Raw genomic sequence first — 15,904 nt, 5'->3', positions numbered from 1 at the left:
AAATTAAGATTCACCTCAACTGGTGACATGAACCTGGTATGTTACCTGAATGCCCTCAGTCAAATCTCGAACCCTGCTAATGCTATTCTGCCAAGTTACCTTAATCTAAGGTTCTAGAATTACAGTTCTAATGTTCTAGTATTAGTATAGTGCCCATGCCCCAGATAAGATCTCGAGGCAGCTCACAGCTGTAATAACAGAAGAACTAGCCAGTCACCACTTGATTAAAAAACGAGGGAATGACACGCATTATCATACGATGGGAAAATCTATGCGACTGAAAAAAAGAATATTGGGTCATTATGAAGTGGGAACCAAACCACTGCGGTATTATAGGAAATTAGCTAAATTAAACTGCGGCCAACAGATCTCAATCCAGGGATTACAGATCAATATTGGTCGAGGCAGCAAAATCAATCATAATTATAAAGTGGGGTACTGGTCAGCGGTCAAGGAACAATCTGGCCCGGATCCAGTGCCGATTTATTTAAGGTCCGGTATTCTTGGTACATATATCATGGTTTCATGGCATGAATAAATAAAAAGTTTGAAGTTGAATTTTGGTCAACACATTTTATTTAAGTTGGTGCCAAGGAAAAATTGTTGGAGTAGTCACAAATCATGTAGTAGTTATTTACTAATGACTCCTAAAGTGAGCGTTTTTGAGTATATGATGTGCATGAGTCGGCAATTGGGAACAATTTGCTGTTAGCAGCCGATCCTTTGACCTTAACAAACCGTAATTTTAAAAATTGCCCTTCCGTAAGACACAAATATGCTGCTGTCCTGGCCCATTAAGAGAGATGCCCAATAGAGTAGACCATTCTCCAATTTTTGTAGGTGTTTCTGGACACAAAGTGAGTCATCTTACATCATGTGACAAATGTTATGTTGCTCATGAGTCTTTAAGACCTTTCTAGTTAACAGCCCAATAGCCTATTTGTGAATACTGTCATTGTTCGCTCGGCAAAAATCCGTTTTTCAGCCACATTTCCGAAAATAAGCCTTTTAGGGTATATGTTGCTTCATAAGTTGTATATAAATGTGGCCATTATGTACATTTTAGTGTATCAGAATAGTCTCTACGACCTTCCTAGACGGAAATGCCAAAAATCACGGAAATTATGAACTTCGTCAAGCCAAAAACCATTTTTCGGCCATATTTACGAAACGAAGCATTTTAAGGTATATGTTGCTTCATAAGTTGTATATAAATGGGGCTATTAGGCACATTTTGGTGTATCGGAATAGTCTTTAAGACCTTCCTGAGCCGAAATACAAAAATTCGAGTGACCGCGAAACACTGAAAAAGGGTGTGGCCGAAAACGCCCTCATTGCATTTATTTCAAAAATGCAATGAAGTCCAAATGTTTTAAGAATCATCTAGAGAGGTGATGACCGTTGAGAAATCGCTTTTAACACGAAAAGCTAACGAGATAGCCTTTTAGAACGGTTGGGATCCGACTATACGTCAGTGCATGCATATTCTATGAACTCGATCAACCTGCGCGCGCCGCACCGCCGCGCGCCCGGCCCCGGCCGGGCGCGCCGGTCTATTGTCAAAATCGCGCGAAACTCATTGTAGTTTTATTGCTTCAACGGCAATGCGCCTTACGTAAATCACACCAGAAAAGGACTTTCTTTAGAGATACTTCCTTGTGTTTGAAGTGGTATCTCAAATTTGGCTCATTTTAATTCTTCAAAACTTGCCCAAATAGTTCATCTTACTTTCTGAAAAGTTTTGAGAAAATCGTATTGTCAGATTTCAAGAAAACGACCGCATTCCAAATATAGTTCCGCGGAACATATGGAACGGAAATTTCGACTCTAAGTAGGACGCATTGGTCGATGTAAGAATGGTATATAAACCTATATATAAGTTTTAATAATCGTTGTCAGAAGAGGAGAGAGATAAGTAAAGACAGAGAAGAAAAATAGAAACTCTTGGATAAGTGTAAGAAAATAAAATATACAGAACGAAATAGCAACATTTAGGAAGCCAACTCTCAAATACTACAGTTAACAGGTTAACTTACATGGGATTGTTTAACGGAATGCAATTTGTTTAAATTCATAATTTTTAGATAATTATTAAATACTCAAAACTTATTCTTTTTCAAGAAAATGTCCGTTTTTGCACGTAAAAAGGGAGCGTGTTTGAAAATATGTCCGATAGATAATATTACGTCAAATTGAATTGAATGAATGATAGAAAAATTTAAAAATCGATTTCAAACAAATTTCAATAATTATCACTATCTAACAATCTGCTCAATATTCATTAATTATTCTATTTTCTACAACTAGAAACAAACAATGTATCGAACAGCATGGCTTGAACAGTTCACAGTAACATATAAACTTATAAACACGTAATTTTATCTCGGAATGTCTCTTTTTGCTAAAATAATAGAAACTCAGTGCCTTATCAAGTTTTTTTGCATGCAATGTAAAGGTCTAAAGCTAGTTGTAATCTATTTCTTCTTAGATTTGGTGTTTTGTCCGTTGGCTTGTTCGGCGGTAGCTCGCTCCAAGTCCTCTTTTTTCTTCTTTATTGCAGCTAAATCGTCCTCCTATAGTAAAGAAATTTGTTAATTTATTATTTAAAATAACAAACTCCAAATCCCCGAGTAGGTAGTTAGAAATTAGATTCTGGAAATTCTTTAAATCAAAAAATTGTATCGCAATTTTCCGTTCTACTAGTACTAATAATGATTACATAAATTGTTTGGTAGGAACCACAAAATAATAAAGTTGTAACTAGGGTTACTAGTTGCTGGTAACTGGTCGGTAGCTAACTAAGGATACTCGTTGCTAGGCAACTAAGGTTACTTACAAGTTTCTTTCTGTCCTCATCCAATCTCTTCTTTTCCTCGTTGTTTTCTTTCCTCAGACCTTCATACTTAGCAGCCAGCTGAAGTCATTGTATTACAGCCAAAATGAAGATATAATAGCAGATTTAAATTAAAGTTACGATAGTCAAAAATAATAATTGTAGTACTATATAATTGCTGATTTACATTAAACACAGTAACAATGATACAAAACAATCATAAATCAATAAAGTAACTACAACTTAAAAACGCTTTAAATAACAAAGTAATAAAAGTAACTGACCTCCTTCTCGTTCCTCTTGAGCTCTAGATCCTTCTCCCTGACTTTATTAACAAAGTTCTGTCTCATTTCATTCTCTATTCTCTGTAACTCCTCGAGGTGCTCCGCTCTCTTCTGTTCGTACGTCTCTTGTAGACTGAAGTTAAATTAAGTTGAATCAAAGAAGTTAATTAAGTTAAGTTAAATTATACTTTTGTAAGTTCAACTACTTCCTTATCAATTATATGATTCCAGAACCCCTCCTGTTCTTGTAGGGTGAATGAGGGCTCAGAGTGTTTTTAAACAAACAGATTATCATCAGATATAAAGTTTTTGCTCCTTTTATATGTATTATATAAACAAATATAATGTATAATGTATAATGTATAAACAAATAACTAAATAAGAGAAACCTACCTAACTGGATGAGCGCCATCGTCAGTGATACCCATCTGCTTCAGTTTACCTCGTCGGTACAACTCGTAGTGTTTCCTGTGTGTCACCTGTAATAATACACTTGTAAAGAGGGCTATTTGGAGAGTATTTATACAGGTAGGTATACAATTTCTTGTGCAACGAACAAAATTTCTGGTATATTTAATGTACTAATATGAACCATGTTTGGTCATGTGATCAGATGAATGTACAGTATTCTCATACATAAAATTTGCCTCGACTAACGAGTTTAAGTGTAGAAATGGTCGACATCAAAGTAATTTATTTAACAAATTAATATGCTACTTTAATTCTAGAGATTTAAGCTTAAGAAATGTCAAGAACCCTTTTAAAATTATGGATTTTGCCTTGAAAAGGAAAAAGTGGCGACTGGCGGGCACTGGCGACTTATTGTTTTAACATGCCGGATTCGTTTTGATTTTGTTATGTATCCTAAATATTAGAGCCGAGTAAGGTTATCATATAAGTTCTCACTTAACGACACAACACTATAGACTAATAAACTTACAAACAGAATGGTCTTATTAAGTTATTATTGGTCAAAATTATTGGATGGTTGATATTAACTTATTAACCCTTCTGGTATTTTATTTTGTTAGTTCTTTTTAGAGGGGGGAGAATACTCCCCTTGTTTTTAAATAAATGTTTAATTAATTATGAAAAATTATTTGTACAATATCAACATTATAAAACAGTGAAATTTGAACATAATAATATGTATAATATTCAAATATTATTATTTGCTCAAATTTATTGTTTATAGTAGTGTTGAAAGTGTTAAAACTGATTGTAATTGACTACACCACTTTAAAAATAGTCCAGTTTAAAATAAATCACTGTGTTTTGTTAGTACACTTCATGATAACTTCGCGTTACGTAGTACACATGGTGTGATAACAGCAGCTAAAACAGGCTGCTTCAGTACACTGTCAACCTATAACACTGCTAATATCCATAGTCAATCTCTATACTCAGTGTTGTTTGTTGTATCTTATACATGTGTTTTTTCAAGATCAACCTTCATTTTACCTAAATATGTTCCTTTATAGAACACCTACTCTAAAGTTAAACAGAAGATACACACTGTACATGTTTTGTAAGTTGTTTCATATCTGAACCCATTACACCCGCCAACGTGTAATCAGTCACACAATATAAGATCATACATTACAGCGAGTACTTATAGTCGCCCAAACTAACAACAAGAGTTGGGTTGTAACCGGCTTTGTTAGCACTGTGACGTAATGCTTTCAATATGAGCTAATACTCGAATTAAAGTGAGGTCAGATACTTGATATTTCAGCACTTCAATACAAATTTACATTATTATTATCCCTTATTTCTACTCGCTCATGATATTTTTACAAAGCCGATGACACATTATTAATTCTAGGTATATCTGGAGTTAGTAAGAATTGTAGGCCGCCAACTCGGATGATATTAACGAGGTGACATTACGTTCAAACCCTACACTCTACAGAAATCAGCTTCAATGTTACCAGGTTACCAGGTTACCAGGTTACCGCTAACTCGGATGATATGAACGAGGTGACGTTACCTTCACACCCTACAGAAACCAGCTTCAGTGTGCCACAGTGTTCGGTGTAAGGTTACACATCTCAACAATACACACTATTATATAATACTGTCTCATCTTTACATTTATCTTGACAAATACATACACTGTTAGTGCCGTATTAGTGTTTTATCTTGACAAATACATACACCGATAACACTGTTAGTGTCGTATTACAGTTTTGGTGGGAAATATTTCATAGCCGACCTAAATTCCAGAGATTAAACCTTAAGAAATGTCGAGGACCTAAATGTTATAGCAGAGGCCAGAGAAAGTTTTTTATGGTATTATATAATAAAGTAACATGTTATGTCAGGGTAACATGTGAGTCAGATATAATACCAGTTAGTTATAGATCAGTTAACCAGGTTACCAGGTTCACCAGGTTACCAGGTTACCAGGTTCACCAGGTTACCAGGTTACCAGGTTACCAGGTTACCAGGTTACCAAGTTACCAGGTAACCAAGTTACCAAGTTACCAGGTTACCAGATTTACTGTCTGACGTGCAAGTGGAATACTTAGTATTTACACTCGTGTTGTGTCAGGTCTTTAGTCTTTACAAGTGAAAGTGTTGACGTTTGCAGTGTGTAACGTGTAGTTCAAACTAAGAAAGTGTAATTATGTTCTGCCAGTGTGCTCTGAGTCCAAACTTGCGGAGTTGCGACGCAATAAAAACCAATAAAAATTAATAAAAAAACCAATCTCTATCCCAATCTCTCCAGATATTGTATTTTAGTGGGTTACAACCCTGTATCTGGATACTGCCTAAAGCCGTAACCATCGTCATATTTAACGGCCTTTAAAATGTTGAACTTGATACTGCAAAAGTGCAAATGACCATATTATTATGTAGCTCAAATATAATTTCCCCAAATATACGCCGAATTATTTGAGGCAACTTCATCCTACCTAAAACAGCCCAAAAGAAACTAAGCCGGTAAAAGCTATCTGTCTACTGACGTAGTTCCCAGGTAACCAGGTAACCATGTAACCAGGTAACCAGGTCACCAGGTAACCAGGTAACCAGGTAACCAGGTTACCTAGTTGTCTACTTTCTTAAATGTGAGCGTGTTGACACTGTGCGTGTAGAAACTAACGAGGCTAATTTAGCTGAGTACGCTACAATTAGTTATTAGTTTCTCAACGGACAAAGTGATCAGCTAAAGTAATTAAATACAGCATGGCAGTTATATATAGCATGTTAGAGAATTTTCAGAAAATACGGAGCTTTTTCAAACATTCCAGATTACCTAACCTAACCCTCTAAACCCTCCCATTTGCATTACCTGAGAGTAAGTATGTTTTCCATAATTTTACGTACAATAGTGTCTCTTTCTAAATAATGCACAATTTGATCAAGTCTAGTCACTCAAGAGACTAGTGAGCCTTTAATAAATTCCCACAAAAGACAAATCCTTGTGTTTGAAAAGACCCACCTCCCTAAGATCCTCCATGTTGGTCCTAATGAGCATCTCTCTGAGCTTCACAAAGTCACAGTGCTGTTCGTTCTCAATCTCTACCACACCCCACGGGTACTCCCTCCCTCGTACTGTTATCTCACCCACTTTAACGTCCTCACGTGACCCAACAACTGGGGGAGGGGGACAGTGTTAAATAGTGTTAAATAGTGTATTGAAACAGACCTGCGAATGTGAAAGAGAAAGTGAAAGTGAAAGAGAAACTCTTGACACGTACCTGCGAATGGCATCATTTCGTTCATCTCCTTGTTTACATCAGCCACTGTCTCATCGTCGGTAGGGAATGTGTAGATCTCAACATCATTTGCTCTCAACTCCTCCATAATCTGAGCGGGTTGTAATTAAGTTGCAATAATTTTACAATTAACTTAAAATAAAGTTGCAATAAAGTTGCAATAATTTACAATAATTTTACAATTACTGGACTTTAACAATGAACACCTCCAAATCTCTCCCATTTAAAACTCACATTAGCTTTAAAGGTGTCCAGTTCAGACTTGCTGACGGTGTCACTCTTGGCTATGATAGGAATTATATTACATTTCTTATCCAGCGCCTTCATTGTCACTAGATCCAGAGAGCGAATACTGAAATTAGAATGGGTAAAAAAGGGTGAAAATGATTTTCCAGTTTCCACATGTTATATGCGATAGGGCTGTTTGAGACGAACAAGTAGGAACACTGAACACTAGTCCCCAATGGCGATAATGTGGTATTTTTATTACTAACGATTTGCTGAATATAATTCTTGGTGGTACCCTTGTCACGTCGAGTGTACATAGTTTTATTATATAATATTATGATATACGAGCTACTCCGTAATATTAACCACTAACATGATTGATAATATCAGACCGACCAAACATTTTCAGGGTGTCCGTTGACCAGACGCTTTTGTTTCGACTGAAAGATTCAATTTAACAAGCTTGACTCACGAGTGGCCAGTAGGGACGAGGAAATAGAGACACACGTGTATCCTGCTATCGTGGAAGGTAACCAGATCTCTCTTTATCTTCAGCTCTTCTTGGAGGTAGTTCTCAAACTGCTCGTCAGCGTAGTCAACTAGTGGCTTGAAACTGTGGGTGGAAGTTAGGTTAATCAACTTGTTAATTTGGGTTTAGACTGCTTATAAATACAACAATTCCTTATATATATTAAAACTATCTTATATAAATATATAATACTATATTAAACATGTGAAATTAGTCTGATCTGCAATATTGAACATTGTCGTGTGATACGTTTTTATCTCTATTAGGGATCTTCTAAACTGTCATATCGCAAGTTTTAAAACATTTCCTTGTATTTTACCTGTTCTCCTTGTTGATCTGGTCCCCGTAGCCCACACTGTCCACAATAGCAAGTCTCAGCTTCACATTTCCCTCCTTCAAGTTGTAAATGTGTTCTGAGATCTCGACACCCGGCGACTTGTGCGAGTGTACTGTATCTGTAACGAGTGTTTAGTGTTTAGTGTGTCACACTGTAACTGATAGGTTTAATTCAACACACGTGACTTGACACGTGTTTAATGTTAGGTAACGTTCAACACGTGTCACGTGCCTAAGTGTTCAACACGTGTCACGCCCTTTATGACGATGTTCTAACTTTTTAAAGTCATCAACACTACAAATCTAAACTAATCAGAATGTTATATCAGTATTTATAATGTTCTACTAATATGGTAAACTGGTTCACTACTTACTACTGTATACTCGTAAGATTTTTCATCGCCCAAAAGTTGTTAAAGGTTCGAATAAAGCTAATTCTTTCCGCTTTTATCAGTTTATTTATAGTTTATGCAGTAGTCAAAATGATCTAAGTTTGACATTTCTGTGTCCTTATTTGGTTTCATCATTCAGGGGGGAAGCTTTACAAAAGTTGGAATAAAAAGTAAGTTCTGTAATATGAAGTGTAGGGTGTGGCGTGCAGTGTGTGTAGATACAGTGTGCAAAGTTATTAGGGTTTGTAGTGTACTGGTCAATTTACTACTTATGTTTAAAGTAGTGTGCCAAGTTATTCAATGAGTGTAAAGCGAACTTATATGCGATAAACTGTAATTAGCAGGGAGGATTGTCTTGTAGTAGATGAATAACTTAGTGAATGTGTAGTGTGTACTGATTATTTAATATGTACTGATAAATGTGTACTGATTATTTAATATGTACTGATAAATGTGCACTGATTATTTCGTATGTAATGTAATTATCAGTACTGGTATATATTATAACTACTAGCAGTGTATTGGTAGATATAAGTAATGTAAGCTGACACCGGAGAGCCACACAGTACACATAGATTACTAAGCTTACTAATTAGTGTACTTCTAATAACCCAGCAGAATTGTACTAGTAAACACTACTCCTCTCTTCTCCCTCACACATTGTACACTAGATAGCAGCCTCAGGTATATAATAACACGGACTCTCTTCTAATTTACAGTGGACATGAAGTGTGGTTTGTTAATGTGTATGTCTACCAGAGGGGCAGGTATGCAGGTATGGAGGTATGCAGGTATGCAGGTTACATAGTTTAGCTGCATATTTGTGGGACGCGTCACTACACTTTTTAAAATATAAGAATATACAGTTAATTATACATTCCGTTAAATCTACAAGTAATATTTCCTACTACATCTCTTTAAAGCAGATAGAAGATTAATTAAATCCAGATCATGCCCAATATGAACACGTCGTAACATGTTCATATGTTAAGTAACCAGGAAGTAAGAGTTTACTCACCATCAAAGTTAGCCTTGAAGAGACAGTCCATGAGAGTTGATTTACCAATACCAGTCTCTCCTACACAGAGTATGTTCATGTCAAAGCCAAGGTTAACACACTTGTTAACCAACTGGTCGGGGAGGGAGTCGAACCCTACATGTCCTTGTAGGGGCAGTGTCCTTCCATCTTGTCCCTGTGGAGGGAGGGGGTTTTAGTTAGTTATTAAGGGGAACCCTACATGTCCTTGTAGGGGCAGTGTCCTTCCGTCTTGTCCCTGTGGAGGGAGGGGGTTTTAGTTAGTTATTAAGGGGAACCCTACATGTCCTTGTAGGGGCAGTGTCCTTCCGTCTTGTCCCTGTGGAGGGAGGGGGTTTTAGTTAGTTATTAAGGGGAACCCTACATGTCCTTGTAGGGGCAGTGTCCTTCCATCTTGTCCCTGTGGAGGGAGGGGGTTTTAGTTAGTTATTAAGGGGAACCCTACATGTCCTTGTATTGTAGGGGCAGTGTCCTTCCGTCTTGTCCCTGTGGAGGGAGGGGGTTTTAGTTAGTTATTAAGGGGAACCCTACATGTCCTTGTAGGGGCAGTGTCCTTCCGTCTTGTCCCTGTGGAGGGAGGGGGTTTTAGTTAGTTATTAAGGGGAACCCTACATGTCCTTGTAGGGGCAGTGTCCCCCATATCCAAAAACCCGCATTCTCGCATTCTAAGAATGTAGGAAATTTTTAAAAGTAGGAAATTATTGACAAAAAGTAGGAAATTCGAGAGCCAACTCTGAGAATTTTCGATAATATTTCAGTAGGAATTTAAGTGAAAGAGCAGACTAAAATTATAAACTCTTGATACTTCATGCTGTCTCCTATTTCGTGCTTTAGTTAAGCCAAGTGTTTAGGGATTCTAGAATCCAGACAATTTATCCCAATAAAAATTGAGATCAGAAAATAGTATGCTAAAATCGTTCTCCATTGTCAGATTCGTTCCAGGAGGCCAAATCTAGTTTAAATTTCCAAAATTTTCGGGGGCTTCGCCCCCAAAAGTAACCTAGGATTATTTCGTGCTTTAGTTAAGCCAAGTGTTTAGGGATTCTAGAATCCAGACAATTTATCCCAATAAAAATTGAGATCAGAAAATAGTATGCTAAAATCGTTCTCCATTGTCAGATTCGTTCCAGGAGGCCAAATCTAGTTTAAATTTCCAAAATTTTCGGGGGCTTCGCCCCCAAAAGTAACCTAGGATTATCTATTAAAAAGCATTCCGGGCCCTAAAAAAGTAAAATTGAGAATCTGGAATCAGCCATGAAAAATCTTTGAACCGCGCAAATACAAAGATGTTTTATGCGAGCGAAGCGAGCGGGCCACAGAAAACGAAAAAATTGAGAATGTAGGAAATTAAAAAATTTTTGGATATGGGCAGTGTCCTTCCATCTTGTCCCTGTGGAGGGAGGGGGTTTTAGTTAGTTATTAAGGGGAACCCTACATGTCCTTGTAGGGGCAGTGTCCTTCCGTCTTGTCCCTGTGGAGGGAGGGGGTTTTAGTTAGTTAATAAGGGAACCCTACATGTCCTTGTAGGGGCAGTGTCCTTCCATCTTGTCCCTGTGGAGGGAGGGGGTTTTAGTTAGTTAATTATTAGGGGCAGTGTCCTTCCATCTTGTCCCTATGGAGGGAGGGGGGTTTTAGTTAATTAATTATTAGGGGCAGTGTCCTTCCATCTTGTCCCTATGGAGGGAGGGGGTTTTAGTTAATTATTAAGGGGGGTTTTAGTTAGTTAATTATTAAGGGGAGTTTTAGTGTATTTTGGGGGAAGGTTATAGTTAGTACTACGGGAGTATTGCAGGTTCTGTGGTACAATAGCTAGGGGACAGGTTTCAGGTATAAATCTTAAAGATCTTACGATTGGGTTTAAAAGAAGAAAACTTGTGTATAAATTAGTGTATTCAGTGTTTAAAATAATATTAATGAGCAAGAATAAACTATATTATCAAATAAAACACGTACCAGAGAACGAAGAACCTTAACGTGAGCTGAGCGATTATCAGACCTTACAACCATCCTATCTAGAAGTTGTTTAGATTAACTTTAGGTAGTAACTTATAATATTGTTAATTATGATAATAATATGTTAATTATGTTAATAATATGTTATATATTCTTGTATTCTTCAGTATTTTTCAGTATTAGCATCTTTTTATAAAGGCAAATCGAGTTGTAAAGAGTGAGATTTACAGGCAAATTAGCAAATTTTAATTCGTAGAAGTGGCGAATAAATGCGAAGTAAGAAAAGGGACAAGTAATACTATAGTGAATAGTAATGTTACTCTGGAGTAAGTTGCATGATATGTATGGGAAATAAATTAGTAATACTGTGAAAACTGATAAATATTCCTAAAACTGTAAAACTTTACTTTTATTCTGAGGGTGTGAAAATGTGAACAATCACACAATAATGTGTGAACAATCACACAACAATTTCAATCAAATTCAATGCAGCACACAGTGTTTGGCATCTTACTAATATTATAAATTATATTAACTTATCTGATAGTACAGTGGTACAGACTGATTATCAACTATTATTTACAAAGTCACTGCAACTCCAAAAGAAGTGCTTTACGATCCAAAAACAAACATGTAAATGTGATACACACAATGTATCATGTAATAAATCTCTTTTAATATTTTAATAAATTAAAAGTTTAACTTCCACTACCACCTTAACAAAGGGTCACGTTTCCTTAAGGTACAAATCCGTCCAAAAATGAACAATTATAAAATCCCACAACAACACATAACCATCCAGTCCAATCATGGCTATGAGTATTAAATAAAACAGTTGATGAGTAGCACAACCAAAGTAGTGTCAACATTTGAGCTACAAAGGTTGTCCCTCAACCGCAGTCTGTATCTCCACATCCAGGTGTGTCCCGTCACAGTAAGGGGCATCCTTAGTCTGCTTGCACTGACACAACCACCTGACAAGGTCGTGTAGAGTAAGTTAACTGTTAAACGTCTCAATACTTTACTCATATTATAGTGTTGATGGATTTAGAAAAGCAAAATAATCGGGAGTTATAAAATTTCAAGCTAAAAATTAGTATGTATATATATAACATTAAGTATGAAACATACCTGGGTTTGGTTTTTTCTGGTGTAAAAGCTAGTGGTTTCATTGAACTACAAGCATGTGAGTTGTCACAGAAAGGCTGGGTCTTGCTGGCTCCACAGGCACACCACATGTATGTCTTACCTATAACGAAATTATTGTGAGAACTGTATACATCTTAGGGGGGGGGGGGGGCAACGCCCCAAAAGGCCCCAAAAAGCCCCGATTTCTAGGGCCCTTTTTGGCTTTTCGATATGTGTAAGGCCTTTTGGGGCCCTAGAATTAACTTAAATTTCATCAATTTTGATATATGCTAAGTGCTTTAATGATATTATCTGACTACTTGCACAGTACTTTTGTGTTTATTTAAGTGTATTTACATGGAGATTATGGTCTATAAACATTGAACCAAATTCATGCCAAAAATACAGAGTCAAAAGGCCCCAAAAGGCCCCGATTTCTAGGGCCCTTTTCGGATTTACGATATGTGTTGGGCTTTTTGGGGCCCAACACATATCGAACAGAACCATTTATGTCTTTTTATTGGGTGATCGTATTTTCAAACCACTAAATATGCGATTCTGAAAGTTGAATAGAATAAAGTAAAGAATAGCACTCACGTTCTTCCAACTTTTGAAAACTCGGTAATCTGGCAGCAACAAGAGGTTTATCAGTGGGTGTAGCTATTTTAGGGGATGTAAAGTTCTTCAGGAGATTTCCTCTTAGGATCTGAAATCCAGGTTAAGTGAAAATTATTGTATCAAAATCAAAATTTGAGCAAAGTTTAAACAAAATTTGAGCATTCGTTCATTTCAAACTGTCATTGTCCAACTTGGAGCATAAATAAATATCAGATTATTTGATTAACCTTAAAGTGAGTCATATCGCAATATGGAGGGTTACTGGTGTTCTTACAGCAACACAATAGTGCAGTCTCTGTTTTCTCAGCCGTGAATCTAACTGGGATGTACCCAGATTTACGATGGGAACCATCACACATAGGCTGTATCTCACTGTGACCACACGTGCACCATTTATATTTCTTTCCTTTCTCCAACTGAAATGTTTTTTTTAACATTGCAAACAAATTGGTACGCTATTTTATTATACAAAAAAATCTATTTGATTTTATTCTAGTCTATTCTTTTCTAAGAATCATGCTTTGTCCCACTTACCTTAAAAGGCTTTGGGAAATTCTGATTTGACTCAACAACAGGTCGACTGCTCAGCTGTCTCCTTATAATTTGAGTTAATCTTCGCTGGAGCATTGTCTATGCTGCAAAAGTATCACTAATAATCAAAACACGGATAGTGGGTTTCTGATAGGAGTCTTTGCCTTGTCGCATCAAATGGGATCAATACAAATTTTACCCAAGAAACATTTCAACTATGCGACTCATAAATAATATTCCAATTCGGATTTTACTTTTTTTTATTTGAAAATTCAATTAATCATTATATATATAAATCAAGCGTTACATTTCAGCCATGCAAAATTACAATGACATATTTTGATATACTAATTGATAAATGGTACTGCAATATAAGTTGCTTAATGTTTGGCCGGATGACAACTAACGAGAAAAATAAACTTTATTACATAATAATTAATTCGGCTGAACCAACACATAGCAAGAGCCACATTAACGTTGGGGCCGTCTACCAAATTTGAATGACAAACATTAACAAGAAATCAAACATATCATAAATGATTATAAGGATTTTGTTCATTACAATTCCGTCACAACTGATAAAGAAAAAAGTGGGTACATAGTATAGTACTATGCCTCACAGTACAGTCCATTATATTACAGTACAGTACACTAAAGATCACGAATTTTGTAGCTGGGCATTATTTTAAAGAGAACTTTAGTCATAAGTTTATTTTGTAAGTTACATTAGAGTGTACTAAACAATCAGCAATCTATTGAATTATAAAATTATGAAACTACAATGTAGATGTACTTTCTCTTTTTTTAAAGGGGGGACCCCCAACCCATGTAGCTGAGACACCTCACAGCAAGTAGACCAAAGTGAGTCAAATACCAGGTTTTTACTGAAATACCAGGATTTACTACATTATTACCAAGATAAGATTCATTCCAAACAGCCAGATAATGGATTCTGTAAAAGCTTTGACCATTTTACCATTAAATGGACTATTCCTATTTAAGTTGAATTCCGACAGAAATTATGGTCTATGGAATCAGATAAAATTAAAGTTGTTTCTCAAAATTATTATAATAGCTATTTGTAATATGAATAAAAAAGTAAACTTCAAATTACGACAATACAAGAAAGCAGAATTTATGCACGGCACATGCGCAAATTAATTTTCAGGAAAAAGGGCTAGGTCCCGAAAAATATTCTCGGCTCATAATGATCAGGGTAACACTGGAAAAAAGTGGTTCCCAGAAAAACTTTCAAAAATATTAGGTCTGGACTTTGAAAATCGAAAAAATATTTTCGCCTGAACAAAAGTAGTTTCCAGAAAAACCTTGAAAAGATTTTCGGTCCGAGTCATCCTCGATACGTACCTCTGACGGCAGGGCTCCCGCTCTCGAGCTCACACTGGGGAGGCCTGCTTTCCGAGATCGCATTCAACCTCATAAATATATATAAATACCTATACCAATTAATTATTATAATTTCGTCATGCAATAAAGTCTGTAATTAAGCTGGTCTGGTATTTCAATCCGCTAATCAGTAATTCGTGTTACTGTATATATCTAGGGGTTAAATTTAGAAGTCTTACAGTGGGTATATACAATAATGTAATGGGAATAAAAACATTAATTTCAGGGCCTTTCTCATCATTCTCAAGTGGTTGGTGCGGTGTAAGAAGATGTATCAAATAAAGTATAAATGCTACACATTCAAACAGCAATATTAGCACTGACTCAATAAATAAACCGCCATTAACCGTCAAGTTGGTCACGAACTCGTCAATCTCAAATGGTTGATGCGAAAAACAATCTATCAAATAAAGTATAATTGCTACACATGCAAACAGCAATAAATGTAGCACTAAGGCAATAATTAAACAAACAGGACCTAAATTAACCACCTTATTGATCAAATTGGTCATAAACTCGTCAATCTCAAGTGGTTGGTGCGTTGTAACAAAATGTATCGAATAAAGTATAATTCCTACACATTTAAACAGCGATATTAGCACTGACTCAATAACTAAACAAACAGGAACTACATAAACCATCGTATAACCCAGAGGTAAAGATATATATTTTCCAAACCAAGTAGCTGACTGACACATCTTTCGGTACTGAATGGCTCGTTTTCTGATGATACCAAGAAATGAATAATATTTAGCTTCTAAGATGAGAATACAGAGTAGCCCAATGTATATTACACTTAACATGGTTTCGGCAGAATAACTAAGAAAACAAATGGGAATTGTACAGACATAACATAATCGATATTTCAATTCCGGTAACGTAAATAACTGTGTACACTACAAACAGATAA

The 15,904-nt window shown here is 36.2% G+C and overlaps 2 protein-coding genes across 2 annotated transcripts; both read right to left on the bottom strand.

Moving 5' to 3' along the window:
• Window positions 1-1,949: 1,949 nt before the first annotated feature.
• Window positions 1,950-11,368, bottom strand: LOC134821126 (septin-2-like). The gene is made up of 11 exons (XM_063831792.1): window positions 11,314-11,368; window positions 9,343-9,517; window positions 7,916-8,051; window positions 7,540-7,680; window positions 7,074-7,191; window positions 6,822-6,930; window positions 6,563-6,717; window positions 3,511-3,596; window positions 3,118-3,250; window positions 2,837-2,914; window positions 1,950-2,573 (listed from the first exon to the last, which is right to left on the bottom strand). The coding sequence occupies exons 1-11, from the start codon at window positions 11,365-11,367 to the stop codon at window positions 2,475-2,477; spliced, it is 1,284 nt and encodes a 427-aa protein (XP_063687862.1). The 5' UTR covers window position 11,368; the 3' UTR covers window positions 1,950-2,474.
• A 253-nt stretch (window positions 11,369-11,621) lies between these two features.
• LOC134821129 (uncharacterized) lies at window positions 11,622-13,760 on the bottom strand. The gene is made up of 5 exons (XM_063831794.1): window positions 13,594-13,760; window positions 13,287-13,475; window positions 13,039-13,147; window positions 12,445-12,562; window positions 11,622-12,287 (listed from the first exon to the last, which is right to left on the bottom strand). The coding sequence occupies exons 1-5, from the start codon at window positions 13,684-13,686 to the stop codon at window positions 12,188-12,190; spliced, it is 609 nt and encodes a 202-aa protein (XP_063687864.1). The 5' UTR covers window positions 13,687-13,760; the 3' UTR covers window positions 11,622-12,187.
• Between the last annotated feature and the right edge of the window lie 2,144 nt (window positions 13,761-15,904).

Source organism: Bolinopsis microptera, chromosome 9 (genome assembly GCF_026151205.1).
Source record: "Bolinopsis microptera isolate Bmic1 chromosome 9, MBARI_Bmic_1.0, whole genome shotgun sequence".
NCBI lineage: Eukaryota > Metazoa > Ctenophora > Tentaculata > Lobata > Bolinopsidae > Bolinopsis > Bolinopsis microptera.
This window is presented reverse-complemented; position numbering and strand designations above follow the sequence as displayed.

Bases quoted from the DNA above. Each gene is read 5' to 3' on its own strand.
- LOC134821126 (XM_063831792.1), bottom strand. From the start codon at position 11,367: ATGGTTGTAAGGTCTGATAATCGCTCAGCTCACGTTAAGGTTCTTCGT. The intron at 9,518-11,313 runs GTACGTGTTTTA...CTCCCTCCACAG, and splicing joins TTAAGGTTCTTCGTTCTCTG to GGACAAGATGGAAGGACACT. The intron at 7,681-7,915 runs GTAAAATACAAG...TTCCACCCACAG, and splicing joins CAGATCAACAAGGAGAACAG to TTTCAAGCCACTAGTTGACT.
- LOC134821129 (XM_063831794.1), bottom strand. From the start codon at position 13,686: ATGCTCCAGCGAAGATTAACTCAAATTATAAGGAGACAGCTGAGCAGT. The intron at 13,148-13,286 runs GTTAATCAAATA...CCTGGATTTCAG, and splicing joins GCGATATGACTCACTTTAAG to ATCCTAAGAGGAAATCTCCT. The intron at 12,563-13,038 runs GTGAGTGCTATT...ATTTCGTTATAG, and splicing joins TTTTCAAAAGTTGGAAGAAC to GTAAGACATACATGTGGTGT.